The sequence below is a fragment of the Labeo rohita genome, chromosome 8 (genome assembly GCF_022985175.1).
Source record: "Labeo rohita strain BAU-BD-2019 chromosome 8, IGBB_LRoh.1.0, whole genome shotgun sequence".
NCBI lineage: Eukaryota > Metazoa > Chordata > Actinopteri > Cypriniformes > Cyprinidae > Labeo > Labeo rohita.
Genome location: NC_066876.1, coordinates 19,874,531 through 19,888,414, shown reverse-complemented (window position 1 = coordinate 19,888,414; position 13,884 = coordinate 19,874,531). Strand labels below are relative to the sequence as shown.

The following is a 13,884-nucleotide window of genomic DNA, read 5'->3' as shown; positions in this document are numbered from 1 at the left end:
ACCAATTTGTGCTCCTCTTTGTAGTGGTAAGTTAAAAATTTTAGTGTTATAACTTGGTCATAGTTCATATTTCAGCCTCCAGCTTTCTGTATATACCACACATCAGATGTTGCTACGCCTTGAACTTTAACCCCTGTGGCGCCTCCCTTTGCCTTCAATGTGGTATAGAAGAGGAGGGATTCTTTGAAGGAGCCCTTTTACTGCCTCCCCTCTCAGCCACCACATAGCTACTATTTAGAGTTGTTTTTTTCCAATCTACCCAACCCGTTGCTTCCCAAGATTCCCAGGGACTTCACCGGTGAGGTAGGAAGTTTATGGTTTGTTAAAGACCCTTGTGCTTTTACAACAGGGTAGTTAGACTCTTAATATGTATAGGTGCATATGTACTTGAGTGTTTGTGGATTGAATTAAGCACAGTAGTTAAAAAGTCCACTGAAAGAATGAGTTTTTCTATGATCGTAGAATCCAAAGAACAAACTGTTTTGCTGTTGTCCACTAGGTGGAACTAGCAAGACATCGTTTCAGGCAAGCATACTTCATATTCATTTGCTGTATCTCAAGATTTCAAATATACATTATTCCTGCTTCTGTTTGTTTTCTTTGAGGTTGCTTATCTACAATTTAAAGTAAAAAGAGCATACAAATAAATAACTGACAACTAATGAAACTCATAGGTAAAATAGGCTTCAGTATATATTTGTAAAAGCTTTACAACACTGTGTAAAATTCACCCAAAAATTAATTTCTGTCATTTTTTACTAACCCTGCTCTTCTTCCAAACATATATGAGTTTCTTTCTTCTGTGAAACAAAAGAAGAATGGAAAAAATACTGTGGAAGTCAATGGCTATCATCAACTGTTTCCATACTTATACTGGTTTGGAACTAGCGTAGGGTGAGTAAATGATGACAGCTTTCATTTTTGGGTGAACTATTTCTTTAATGCATTAAGTGTCATTTTTAGATCATATTTGTTTCTTAATACATTATGGACATTATGGAAACCCATTTCTGCCACTGAATAAAAAAAAGGTTATTGTGACTTTTTTTCCCTCAGAATTGTGATACAAACTTGCAATTCAGACTTTTTTTTTCCTCAGAATTGCAAGATATAAATACGATTTTGAGTTATAAAATCAGAATTATTAGAAAAAAGTCGCAATTCAGAACTGTGAGATATGAATGCAGATGAAACAATTGCGAGTTATAAAGTCCAGTTTTGAGGGGGAAAAAAAGATTGATGTTCTCAGAATTGTGAGATATTAACTTGCATTTTAGAGAGAAAAATCACAATTGCGAGATATAAACTCGCAATTTAGAGAGAAAAAAGTGATATTTGTGACCTATAAATTCACAGTTGTGAGAAAAAAGTCAGAATTGTGAGATAAAAATCTCACTTTTTTTCTCAATTGTGAGTTCATATCTTGCAATTGTGATTTTTTTTTTCTTTGCTAAAATGTAAGTTTATATCTCGCAATTCTGAGAACATCAAAGTTTTTTTCTCCTCAAAATTGGACTTTAAAACTCACAGTTGTTTTGACTCCATTCATTTCTTACAGTTTGGGGGAAAAAAAGTCAGAATTGCAATATATAAACTCACAACTACGAGAAAAAAAGTCTGAATTGTGATTTTATAACTCAAAATTGTGAGTTTATATCTATAATTTTTTAAATATTTTTTTCTGAAATGCGGATTTATATCTTACAATTCTTACTTCATAACTTGCAATTACATGTTATGAAGTCAGAATTGCAAGATATATACACACATTTCAGAGAAAAAAATCACAGTTGCGAGATAAACTCGTAATTTAGAGAAAAAAGTAAGATTTGCTGAATGTAAAGAATTGTAAGATAAAAAGTCACAATTAGCTTTTTTATTTTTTATTCAGTGGTGGAAACTGGCTTTCATAGTAATCTAAATAAGACTGGTCCATTTTTATTTTATTTTATTTTTCCCTAAAATAAACCAAGGGGAATCACAGGAGCAAATAAAAGCAGTTGGTCTCCAAAGGCTCACAAAAGCCTCATCAGTGCAATCTTTGTCTCTTTTTCTCTCTCTGATGTCTTCATCAAAGCCTTTTCCCTCTAAAAGCAGAGCAGGATTCAGGGATGCTATTGTTCCCTCTGATTAAACAGCTTCAGATGATCAGAAACACCTTTCAAACCCTCCGAATGCAAGAGCAGAATCATTTACACTCTACATGGGTTTAAGCAACTGCGTTCACAGTAATGCTCAGCTCAATATTCTGTTGACAGTAATGGTTTGTTGACAGCTGTAGTATAATGACAAACCCATAATCTTAATAATCTAAACGCGCCAGATCTTATATCAGTCTCTAGTTTCTTTGTCTGTTGACGAAAAAGCTGCCATGACCTCTATTTCAGCTTCCAAGGGAGTCTCTGTTTCTCTGTCCCTTTCTCAAAACATCCTCCAGCGTTTTCGCATGCACTGCAGTCCTGCTGACGCGTCACAGAGGTGAAGGACAGGGGGGTGTAGAGAGACGCCGTCGAGCCCACTCCGTCACAGAGACGGCAGTGATGCTGTCGAGCTCCCCCTGCCCCTGAAGGCCAGGTGGTACGATCCAGCCATGTGTCAGGGATATTTAAATGAGAGGGGGATGACAGTGGCTAGCCCAGACAGCTGGCAGGAACCAGGAAGAGGAGGGAGGGGAGAGTGGATGCTTCGGCTCCATCAGCTGTGTTTACTGTATGTATGTGGGACAGATTGAATCATGAGACAATGTGTGCGAGTGAGTGAGTGAATGAATGAATGACAGTCATGCTTTGCTGAAGATGTGTGTTGGTTTATAAAGTGTAGCTTTGTGTTTGCAACATGTTCTTTCTGTCTGCCTTTCATTCTTTTCTCTTTTCTGACTTGTTTTGGGAGATTTCCAGCAATGGCTTGCACGTATTCTGAGATGTTTATTTCTTTCAGTGTCTTTTCATTCCCTGCTTCGCTCCATCTCTAAGCTCTCAGCTGTGTTGCTGTCAGCTCATGTTTTTCCCTTGGGAGTCATGCACGTGTGTGTGTGTGTGTGCTGAAAGATACTGTGTGGATGTATTGATTGTCCTCAGTATTGTCCTGTTTTAAAGGTGTTGTGGTTAGCGTTGTGTTTCACTGATGACAGACTAAGTGGACAGTTGAAGAAGTAATAGAGAACGATGCTGCTTGGATGTGGTCTGTGTATGAGATTGTGTCTGTTTAAAGGAAAAGAGGTTTTGAGGCCTCCAAACCCTACTGGGAAATCCAGTTTAAGCTGGTCGACGTGTTTTGGTTTCTTACAGCTGGTTTCTAATGGGTCCACATTGGTAAATCCTCTTGGATGATCAGCAAACCAGCTCTCAGTGCCAGGTGGTCGACCGGTTAGAAACCAGCTACTATGTTTCAATCAAAACATGAAGGAAACACATGGACACAGTTTATTATTCTAAATGCATCACCGCAAACTGTAGTTGTAGTCATGCGATTTCACGTAAACCTTGAATGTGTTCCATAGTTAGTTTTATATACTAAATAGCGATTGAGGCTCTACTCAGCTCCAGGTTAATTTACACCAATCTTGTAGGGTCATGTCAGGTGTCAAGTGAGCGAACAAAGGAACGCAACATCAGGTTGCCATGGTGACAGTGAGTGGCCCTGATTGGAGATAGTGAGGTAACTGTAATCCTCAGCGTGGCTCGGTTTTGCTCAGGATTTAACGAAGTATGTCAGAGTTAGCATTAGAACCAGCTGCTAATATAAATTTAGATCACACGTTAGGCATTGTTATATAAGACTTCACTCAGCTGCCTCAATGATGTTTGTATGTTTCTGTGTATATGAAACATTAATGCCTGAAATGGCACATCAGTTATTGTATTCTGAGATATTTCATTATCTACATATGTACAAGATATTATTAAAAACATTTTATAAAGAAGTCTTGGTAAAACTTTACAAAAAGGTGTCATTTGTTAACATTATTTGATGTATTAACTAATGTGAATGGACAATGAATAATACATTTATTACACTATTTTTAATCTTTGTTAAAGTTAGTTTATAAAAATAGTCATTCATTGTTCGTGTTAGTTCACAGTGCATTAACTAATGTTAATAAACACAAATTGTGATTTTTAGTAATGCGTTAGTTAAACATTAACTCAGATTATCAAATGCTGTATAAGTATTATTCATTCTTAGTGCATGTTAACTAATGTAGTTACCTAATGTTGACTAATGACCCTGTTGTAAAGTATTATTGTCTCTTATGTTCACCAAGGCTGTGTATTTGATCAAAAAATACAGTAAAAAATCATATTGTGAAATATAAATATATATAAATATTATAAAAATTTTTATTAATTAAATGTTTACAACAGCAAAAAGAAAAGTAAAAAAAAAACCCTCACAAATCCTCACTTAACTAACAGGTTAAATACAGTGTATATACATAAGAACTGTATTAAAACTAGGGTTGACCGATTATCGATTTGGACTATTATCAGCGCCGATATTAAGCATTTTTATGGTTATCGGTATTTCGATAATATAATTTAAAAGCATTTACAGAAAGTTTTTGTCAGAGCACTCATTCTTAATTTTCATTTTTACACCAGACATGCATATCGGTTCAAAATATCGGCTGTTGGTCTACTTGATCTTTAGTTATCGGTATCAACATTAAAACATTTTAATATGTGACTTATTCTGTAATAACAAATCTGAATTTTCAGCAGTTCAGTCTTTATTGTTACGTGATCCTTCAGAAATCATGCTGATTTGCTGCTCAAGAAACATTGTACATACTTTCACTACCAGTCAAAAGATTTTAAACAGTAAGATTTTTTTAATGTTTTTAAAGATGTCTCATCTGCTCAGTAAGCCTGCATTTATTTGATCCAAAATACAGCAAAAACAGTAATATTTTGAAATATTTTTACAATTTAAAATAACTGTTTTCTATTTGAAAATATTTAAAAATGTATTTTATTGCTGTGATTTCAAAGCTGAATTTTTAGCATCATTACTCCAGTCACATGATCCTTCAGAAATCATTCTGATATTCTGATTTGCTGCTCCAAAAACAATCAATAATAATAATAATAATTATTATTATTATTATGTTGAAAACAGTAAATAGTACAAATATTTCACAATATTACTGCTTTTGCTGTATTTTAGATCAAATAAATGCAGGCTTGCTGAGCAGAAGAAAAACTATTCTGAATATTACTGTTCAAAAACATTTGACTGGTAGTGTATATTTGATAGAAAGCAGAATAAATTTAAATAAAATGTTATTGATTATTTTTATTTTAAAAATAAAATAATTCATTAAATATGAAGTGCACAAAAGCGGATAAATACACAAATATTACGCAATTTTCTGAGCGAGATGGTGTCTTAACTTACAGTCTAATCTTTGACCTCATCTTCTGTGTCATATGGGGCGCTGGTCATTCTAGTGCTGTTCTTATCTCTCAGCTCTGTATCTCACTACACTGATTATTCACCTCTCCCATTCATTATTATGTGACATTTATAGACCCTCATTCTAGAATGTTTAGAATGCTCCATTACCTGTGTTTTGTAATTGCATGGTTGAAGCTCATTCGTACAGGAGAGGTTAGCCACTCTGACCTGTTTTGAGTGTTTTTCTGCTTTGCTGTTTATGTAGTGATCCAGTGTTTGAAGGGGATGGTGGTTATATAACAAGCATGAAACTCCCAAAATAACACGCATGAGAAGATTATACACAAGCCAGTGGGTATATCAGTCTCCACCTGTGGCTTTCCACTGGTCTATACACACACACGAACATCAAAAATCCTGACAAAAGTTCCTGCTATACTCTTCTTTATGCTTTAGCTTGCAGTTAAGTGAGAAATATGTGGGCCGTGATTGTGTGGAGGTAAATGAGAAGTGTGAAAAGAGAGTGTGATTATAAGTGTGTGAGGTTGTGCGTGCATCTCATGCTGTGTCTATCTGTGTTGTGTGTTAATAAGCTACCATTGTCATAATTAGTTTACCCATCTGGGCCTGCGAAAAGGCCACACGGATTTTAGCAACAAGTTTATCTCCTAGACAATCCTGTCGTTAATTACCTTCAGTAAACTCACTGATAAGTATGTTGCACATTAACTTTACCAGAACAGTAAAACAATGAGGAGCAGGGTCTTATAAAGCATTATGTAAACTCCAGTAGAATGAGGGTTAGTATAACATGACTCCATTCGGGCAGCTATGGGCCGCATCCGCTGATACCGAACTTTAAATTATTCAGTTCTGCTACTCTCGTTTGTGTTTGAGCGCTGTGGATAATTACACGGCAGCAGTTTGTGATTAGTACTTGAGTCTAAGAAGGCGGATGGCGATTCCTACTTTCTGCAGGGAGAATGCGTGCATTGTTATAACAAAGTCTTTGTTATTGAGGTTATGAATAGGAATCATGGTAAAGCTCTAGAAAAACAACAGACGTCAGTCCCTTAGAGGATGACAGTGACTCAAGTTTGTTTATTGAAAAAGTACTGTATACTCAAAGTCTGCTGCATTTAGAAAGCCAAACAATGTGTTTTATTTACTCAAAATTAAACTGTGTTTATCATGTGTTTTTGATCTTAACATGATATGTCAAGTTTTCTTACATTTTTATCTAGTTTAACAGTAAAACATTATCAGTTTTACACTGTAGGGTTGGTACGATTTTTTTTATTATTTATTTTTGCTGTTTTTACGCTTTTAGTTAGATAGGACAGTGTAGTTTTGACAGGAAGCGAAGTGGGAGAGAGAGAAGGGGGTGGGATCGGGAAAGGCCCACGAACCGGGATTCGAACTCAGGTCGCCTGCAGCGCAGTGGCGCTATATGTTGACACGCTAACTACGAGGCTATTGGTGCAAATTGGGTTGGTATGATTTTGTACATTTTTTTTTAAATAAGTCTCTTACTCTCACCAAGACTGCATTTTTTTTTTTTTTTTATTAAAAATACAAAGCATTTTAATATGCTGATTAGGGGTGTGTGATATATATCATCTATGATAGTATCGTAATTGTTTTTAAACAATGTATGTTTTGTATGAAAGCCAGTTTCCGCCACTGAATAAAAAATAAACAAGGTAATTGTGAATTTTTATTTATTTATTTATTTATTATCTCACAATTCTGACTTTTTTTCTCGCAATTGCGAATTTACATCTCACAAATCTGACTTTGGTTCACACAGTTCTATAAAAATAAAAATCAGAATTGCGAGGAAAAAAGTCAGAATTGCAAGTTTGTATCATACTGACTTGCATGAATTGCATGATAAAACCTTGCAATTGCATGTTATAGTCAGAATTGCGAAACAAAAACTCACGGTTCTGATTTATTTTCAGAATTGCGTGTTTATATCTCTCAATTTTGACTTTTTTCTCAGAATTGCAAGTTTATATCTCGCAATTTTTAAAAAATGTAACTTTTTCTCTTTTCTCTCTATAAACTCACAACTGCGAGGAAAGAAGTCAGAATTGTGAGATACTAACATTTGTGAGAAAGTGAGAATTGCAAGTTTTTCTCAGATCTCAGTTCTGACTTTATAACTCGCAATTGCTAATTTATATTATGCAGTTCTGACATTGTACGTAGCTACTGCAAGTTTTTATTAGTTTGTGAGATTTAAAAAGTCATGACATTTTTTTTCTTTTTTATTCAGTGACAGAAATGGACTTCCATAGATTTGACATTATCGAGTATATTGCAAAAACCAAACAAAAACACAATCAGAGAGTGCACCCGCACTGCTCGAGCACTTTTAGAGTTCACGATTTCACTGCGTGATTTAGTTTATTAAAATACATTCAGAATTCACCTAAAATTCAAGATAAGGAAGCAAATATGCCCTTTTATTACTTACAAATATTACTTTTATATGTCTTTCATATTTATAGACCATTTTGCTAGATGTAAACAACACTGGTTCAGAAGCGCTTCCTGTTTTTTTTTTTTTTTTTAATTTCACATGTACAAATACATCTTAAAGGTGCTAATGTAACATTTTCATCCAGTCAAATGTTATGTTGGTTGTATTTTTTTGTGATGTTTGTGTAAAGTAAAAAAAAAAAAAAAAGAAACAGGAAGTGTATCGGGACCAGTATGTTTACATCTAGCGAAATGCTCTATATCATTTGATATAGTTAATATCACACGAAGAGTGGTGTTTTTCTCCAAATATCAGCATGATTGCAAATGTGACATTGATTTTATAAACAGCTCAATAAACTAGAAGTTAACATGAATTGACTGATACTTTAGACGCTTTATGTCTAGTTTTTTCTAGCTTTTGCTGTATTTTGACAACAACGTTCGGACATTTGAAAGAATTGGTTAAATGAATGACTCGGTGACTGATTTGCTGCCACCCACTGGTGATTTTAGGTTTATATTTAAAGTATATTTTTCCTGTTTTCCTCCAAATAATTTCAAATATCAGTATTCAGCATTTTAAACATTAAAGCATTAAATATGCATTTGTAACTGCTGGCTAAATAATGTGCATTAAACAGTCTGTTTAACAGTCTGTGAAAGCGTCTTCAGAAATGCCACTTCAGATGTGGATTCTGGGCCACCTCTTAATGCTGATTTGGTGCTCAAGAAACATTTCTCATTATTATCAGTTGTTGAAAACAGTTGTACTGCTTAACTTTCTGACCCCAAACTTTTGAATGGATGAATACCTGAGAAGCAAAATCTTATATGTTAAGATTTAAAAAAATATTTAATAAAGTTGAAGAATTTTTCATGCTTTTAAGCATAAATGTTTACATTTACACCAAAATAAAAACTAGACAATAATCTTAAAGATGAGACTTTACTGTTCTGTAAATATCACTATTGTCTTTTTAAGAACTTTTCTCTGTTTAAGTCTTAATATCTCAATCACATTTATGGTTTTCTTCTTGATCAAATTTATTTTAACAATGTTTTATTTAAGGAGGTTGAGAATTTTTTTTTTTGTTTTTTTTTTTGTCAATGTAGTGCAGTATCTATACAGTCCAGTGTTGAAGAAGTCATTTGGATTAATTTATATGAATAATTCAGATTAAGGGTGAAACTCTAAAACCAGGAGATCAAAATAACAGCGATTAGCAAGCACATGCATTTATACAGATTAAGAATTATACAGCAAGGGATTTAAAATATGAAAGAAATGATTACGCTGCTACGATGAAAAAGCTTCCACAGTCAAAAAAACCCTCATGTTAAGTGTAGCTTTTCATAATAATGGATTCGTCTCAGGCTCAAAATGGGAAGTTTCAGCTCTTCTTAGTAAAACAGTGATGAATATGTCAATATACTAACTGCTGAGCTCATCACATGATCTCAGGATGAATTCAGGCCAGAAAAACAGCTGTTATCTGTATTGTAACCACTGCGGATCTACTGTAGGCAGCAGGCTACGTATAGTTTGCTCTGAAGTGCTGTTACTGTACGTACATTGGTACTGCAAACCATTTTTGAGATTTGCTACATTTTTAGACCTTCGGGAGCTTCATGAATTTTGCTGGTGGCTGTAAAAAGGGGAATCCATCTATACTCGGTCCGTTTCCTGTGTGCTTTCACGGTGGGACGAGATGTCCTGTTCTCTGCAGTGCAGAGGCTAGACATGGCTGCTTAATTATTCATCAGGCTTATGAATATTTGATCAAGCGTCAGAGTTTAGGAAGATTGATATCACTCACGGGAACTATGGAACTTGAGCAGAAGGGTCGAGCTTCACATTAAAGTGAAAGTGTTTGGAAGCATTCGTTGGTGAAGCACAATATTGTGAATCTTAAAATATTTCTGATCTGTAATAACTTTGAATGTGAACGGAAAATCTTTTTCTTTCTTTGGGTTACACTATACAAAAAAAAAAGGCAATCAGTATTTTTTTTGTCCTGTGTTCTTGTAAAAATATCTATATATCCTTATTTAAAGTATTTTATCTTAATGAATTATGCTTGAAAGTGTATTCCTAATGAGATAAGCAAACAAAAATATACATGTTTTTTTAAATAAATTAATACTTTTATTTAGCAATGCATTAAATTGATCATTGACATAAAAACATTCTATTTCAAATAAACACTGTTCTTTTTAACTGTCTGTACATCAAATAATTCTTTTAAAAAAATCCAGAAAAATAAATTTAAAAAAGTTAAATTGTAATAATATTTGACTCTGTAACTGTTTTTACTGAATTTTATTCAAACAAATGCAGCCATGGCGAGCATAAAAGACTTTTCAAAAACATTAAAAACATTTCTAACATGTAACCACGTTGATATCTAAATGCTTAATATCTTGTATATTGCAGTGACTTTTTGCAGTGTAGCAATGCTGTAATTTGAGTGGGCGCTAGGTCTATACTTGCCCACAAGTTAAGTGGGCATACTAAGACTAAGGCCAACACACAGTCACATACAAACTAATGTCCTCCCACCTAAATGCTCCATTGTTTTGTGAGACAAACAGTTGCAGATCTTCAGCAGCTTTCTGACCCTGCCTTTCTTTGGACAGCAGAAAAACAAGGCTGAATAAAATGGATGTTTTTCCCCTCCATGTTCACATCCGCAAAATCAGAATCAAGCCATTTCTGTTGAAATATAAAGATCTCTTTCTCATTATGTTCCTAGTGGATCTCCGTGTTGGCCGACACCTCCTCACATCCCAGTATTCTTTGCCTGGCAACCCTGTAACCAAGCACGGCCAAATTGACCTGCGCACATCCATGGATGGCAAATACAAAGAGATTGCGGAGGTAAACAAAGCAGCAATCACAATAATCAGGATGCATGAGAGCATTTTTGTGTTTGTTTCTGCTGTTATATAAATGAGTGCGTAATTGTGTGCGTTTAGGAGCTGTTCTCCCGCAGCCTGGCGGAGAGCGAGATGCGGAGCGCTCCATACGAGTTCCCTGAGGAGAGCCCTATTGAGCAGCTGGAGGAGAGGCGACACCGACTGGAGCGGCAAATCAGCCAGGATATCAAGTACTACATACCATAATTCATCATGAAACTCGACCAGTAGCTGTAGTGGTTGCAATACACAAGCTTTTTGACTTTTTCTCTGTGTAGATACAGAAAGAAATCCTTAATATTAAACTTAGCCATGTTTGTAACCTAAAATTCCACAGTTCCCTTAAACCCAAAATTCTGTTGCTAAAGCCAGATGGCCAACAAACTTTTAATGTCAAAGTAAAACTAATGCTAGTAAAGTTAGTCAACCAATATGCTGTTTAATGGATGTACTATTGCTAATGACATTCAAAAGTTAGGGGTCAGTAAGATTTTTTCTTTTTTAATAAATTATTACTTTTATTCAGCAGTAAATAACAGTAAAAGGTTACAAATTCTATTCCAAAAAAACTGCTTTCTATTCATCAAAAAATTATAAAGGAAAAAAAAAAATAACTCTGTTACCACAAAAAGGCTAAATTATGGAAGCCCATTTCAGCCACTGAATAAAAAAAATAAAAAACGTAATTGCAACTTTTTATCTCACAATTCTGACTTTTTTCTCGCAATTGCAAGTTATAAAGTCACAATTGCGTTACATAAAGCCACAATTCTGAGAAATAAAGTCAGAACTGTGAGATATAAACTTAAAATAGTGAAAATCTCTGAATCTCTGAAACTCGCAAATGTGAGTTTATCTCACAATTCTGAGAAAAAAAGTATTTCTCTCAATTGTTCATATCAAGCAATTCTGAGAAGAAAGTCAGAATTGTGTTTGTATCTTGCAATTCTGACTTTATAACTCACAATTATAAGTTTATGTCTTGCAATTCTGACTTGATTTCTCAGAACTGCGAGTTTATAGATCACAATTCTGAGAAAAAAGTCAGAAATGCAAGAAATAAACTTGCAACTGCAAGAAAAGTCAGAATTGCGAGAAGATACAAACTCATATTTGCGAGAAAAATATTTCTCACAATTGTGTTTATATCTCACAATTCTAAGAAAAAAAGTCAGAATTGTGAGCTTATATATTGCAATTCTGACTTTATAACTCAGTTGTGAGTCACAACAACCTTTTTTTTTTTTTTGATTCAGTGGCTGAAACGGCTTCCATACTAAATGAAATGAATATTTGCTTAAAATTATATTTGCTTAAAATTAATATTCCATGTTATAATCCAGCAATTGAAACACACATACTGCATGCTGATGTCCAACTGTACAAGTCTTTTCAGCTAGGAATACGTAATGAAAAATTCACTCCACCCTTCATGTACCAATATTAGTCCAACATTTTCTGCTCTGTATGCACATGTGACCTTTGACCCACAGTGAGTTAATTAAATGCCGTTTCTCTTGAGGTTTGAGCCTGATATCCTACTGCGAGCCAAACAGGACTTCATGAAAACTGACAGTGCAACAGATCTGGAGTGAGTTTCTTTAAGATTATCATGTGAGTCCCAGTGTTTTTTAACTAGTATCAGCATGCTCTGCCTTTACTCTTTTTCAGGTATATGAAAGAACAAAGCCAGGCGCCCAAAGAACCCTATCCTGAAAGAGAGCTCGTCCCTGAGAGGGAGTATCAGAGAGTCGCGATCTCTGGAGAGGAGAAATGTGGGGTAGCGACAGCTCTGTTTTTCACTTTCCTGTTGTTTGTGTTATACAAAAACAAGATATTGTTGGCAGAACCGAAGTGGACACTACAGACATTATATAAACTCCTAAGGGAGAACCAAGTTTCATACATCCACACAAAATACACAAACTCCTGAGGGAAACATGAGCTGACAACTACACAGCTGAGGGGTTTTCACAAGAAAAAGCATAGCTGAATGAGGAAAATACAGAATGTTAATAGTAAAAAATATAGAACATTTAAACGTCTGCTACTGCCCATATTCATACAGTATGGAATGCACTTTTGTAAATTAATCACTGACCCAAAGAAGTGGTCACTGAAAAATCCCCACCTCTGATAGACAGATAGATGGACAGACAGACAGACAATGTTTAAGTGAGTCTTGTTTTCTCACACACCCCAAGGTTCCATTTACTGATCTACTGGATGCTGCTAAATGTGTGGTCAAAGCTCTGTTCATCAGAGAGAAGTACATCTCTCTGTCCATGCAGAGCTTCTGCAGGACCACTGCACGTTACCTGCAGGAGGAGCTGGGTGGCCGACCTCTGGACCTCAGTACTTATGAGGAGATGCCGGAGTCCTCTGTATCTGCAGGTGGGTTGAACCAGTTTTCTGAAGGACATATTCTGAGGGTTGATGATTTATATACAAGAATCAGGATTTTATAGCCAAAATGGTTTTATGTCTAATGTGCGGTAAATGGAAAATTTTAAAGGGAACATCGGATGTCCAATTTCCACAAGTTGGTATGATTCTTTAGGGTCTTCATGAAATGTCTGCAAAATACTTTGTTAAAATTCCTCAATGGTCATGTAAAACCTCTATTTATCTTGTCAAAAACAGCTCTGTTCACATTGAGCCATTTCGGTGTGTGTCTCTTTAAATGATGATAAGCTACTGCTCACTCCGCCTCCTCTTCCGTTTTTTATATATTTGGTGGCGTGTTACCATCAAAAACAAAACTAAACCACTGCGTCCTCAGTGGCTCTGATGTTGGGGAAACATGAAGACTCTTATGTTCACTTTTGCATCCAAATACAAAACACCTGCATTGCTTACGAGACGTTGTTGCCACAGCAGCTCGAGCGCGGAGAAAATGACAGACAGCGTGCAACTGGCTGAGGTGTAAATATGCTAATACGGGACAGTCTTTTTGTCCAATATGACCAAGTGAGGAACAGAATTAAATACATTTTAATGAAAACAATACTTGATGTGTTAATGGAAAAAAGCGATGCCCAATGAAAGATTTGTTCTTTGAAGTCGGATATTTTAAATACA

General features: G+C 35.1%; 1 protein-coding gene across 5 annotated transcripts in view; it reads left to right on the top strand.

The window, feature by feature from the left end:
- The window catches only part of ampd2b (adenosine monophosphate deaminase 2b), a 29,480-nt gene that overhangs the window by 4,398 nt on the left and 11,198 nt on the right, over window positions 1-13,884 (top strand). Inside the window, exons 1-6 of one of the 5 annotated variants that reach the window (XM_051117590.1) lie at window positions 209-303; window positions 10,641-10,765; window positions 10,864-10,994; window positions 12,326-12,394; window positions 12,475-12,583; window positions 13,008-13,197. In XM_051117590.1, coding sequence (XP_050973547.1) covers window positions 10,736-10,765; window positions 10,864-10,994; window positions 12,326-12,394; window positions 12,475-12,583; window positions 13,008-13,197 — 529 coding nt within the window. In that variant the 5' untranslated portion in view covers window positions 209-303; window positions 10,641-10,735. Of the gene's footprint in view, window positions 1-208; window positions 304-2,575; window positions 2,718-5,213; window positions 6,888-10,640; window positions 10,766-10,863; window positions 10,995-12,325; window positions 12,395-12,474; window positions 12,584-13,007; window positions 13,198-13,884 lie in introns of those variants that run through there. The other 4 variants (XM_051117592.1, XM_051117589.1, XM_051117591.1 and 1 more) reach the window with 4 other exon arrangements.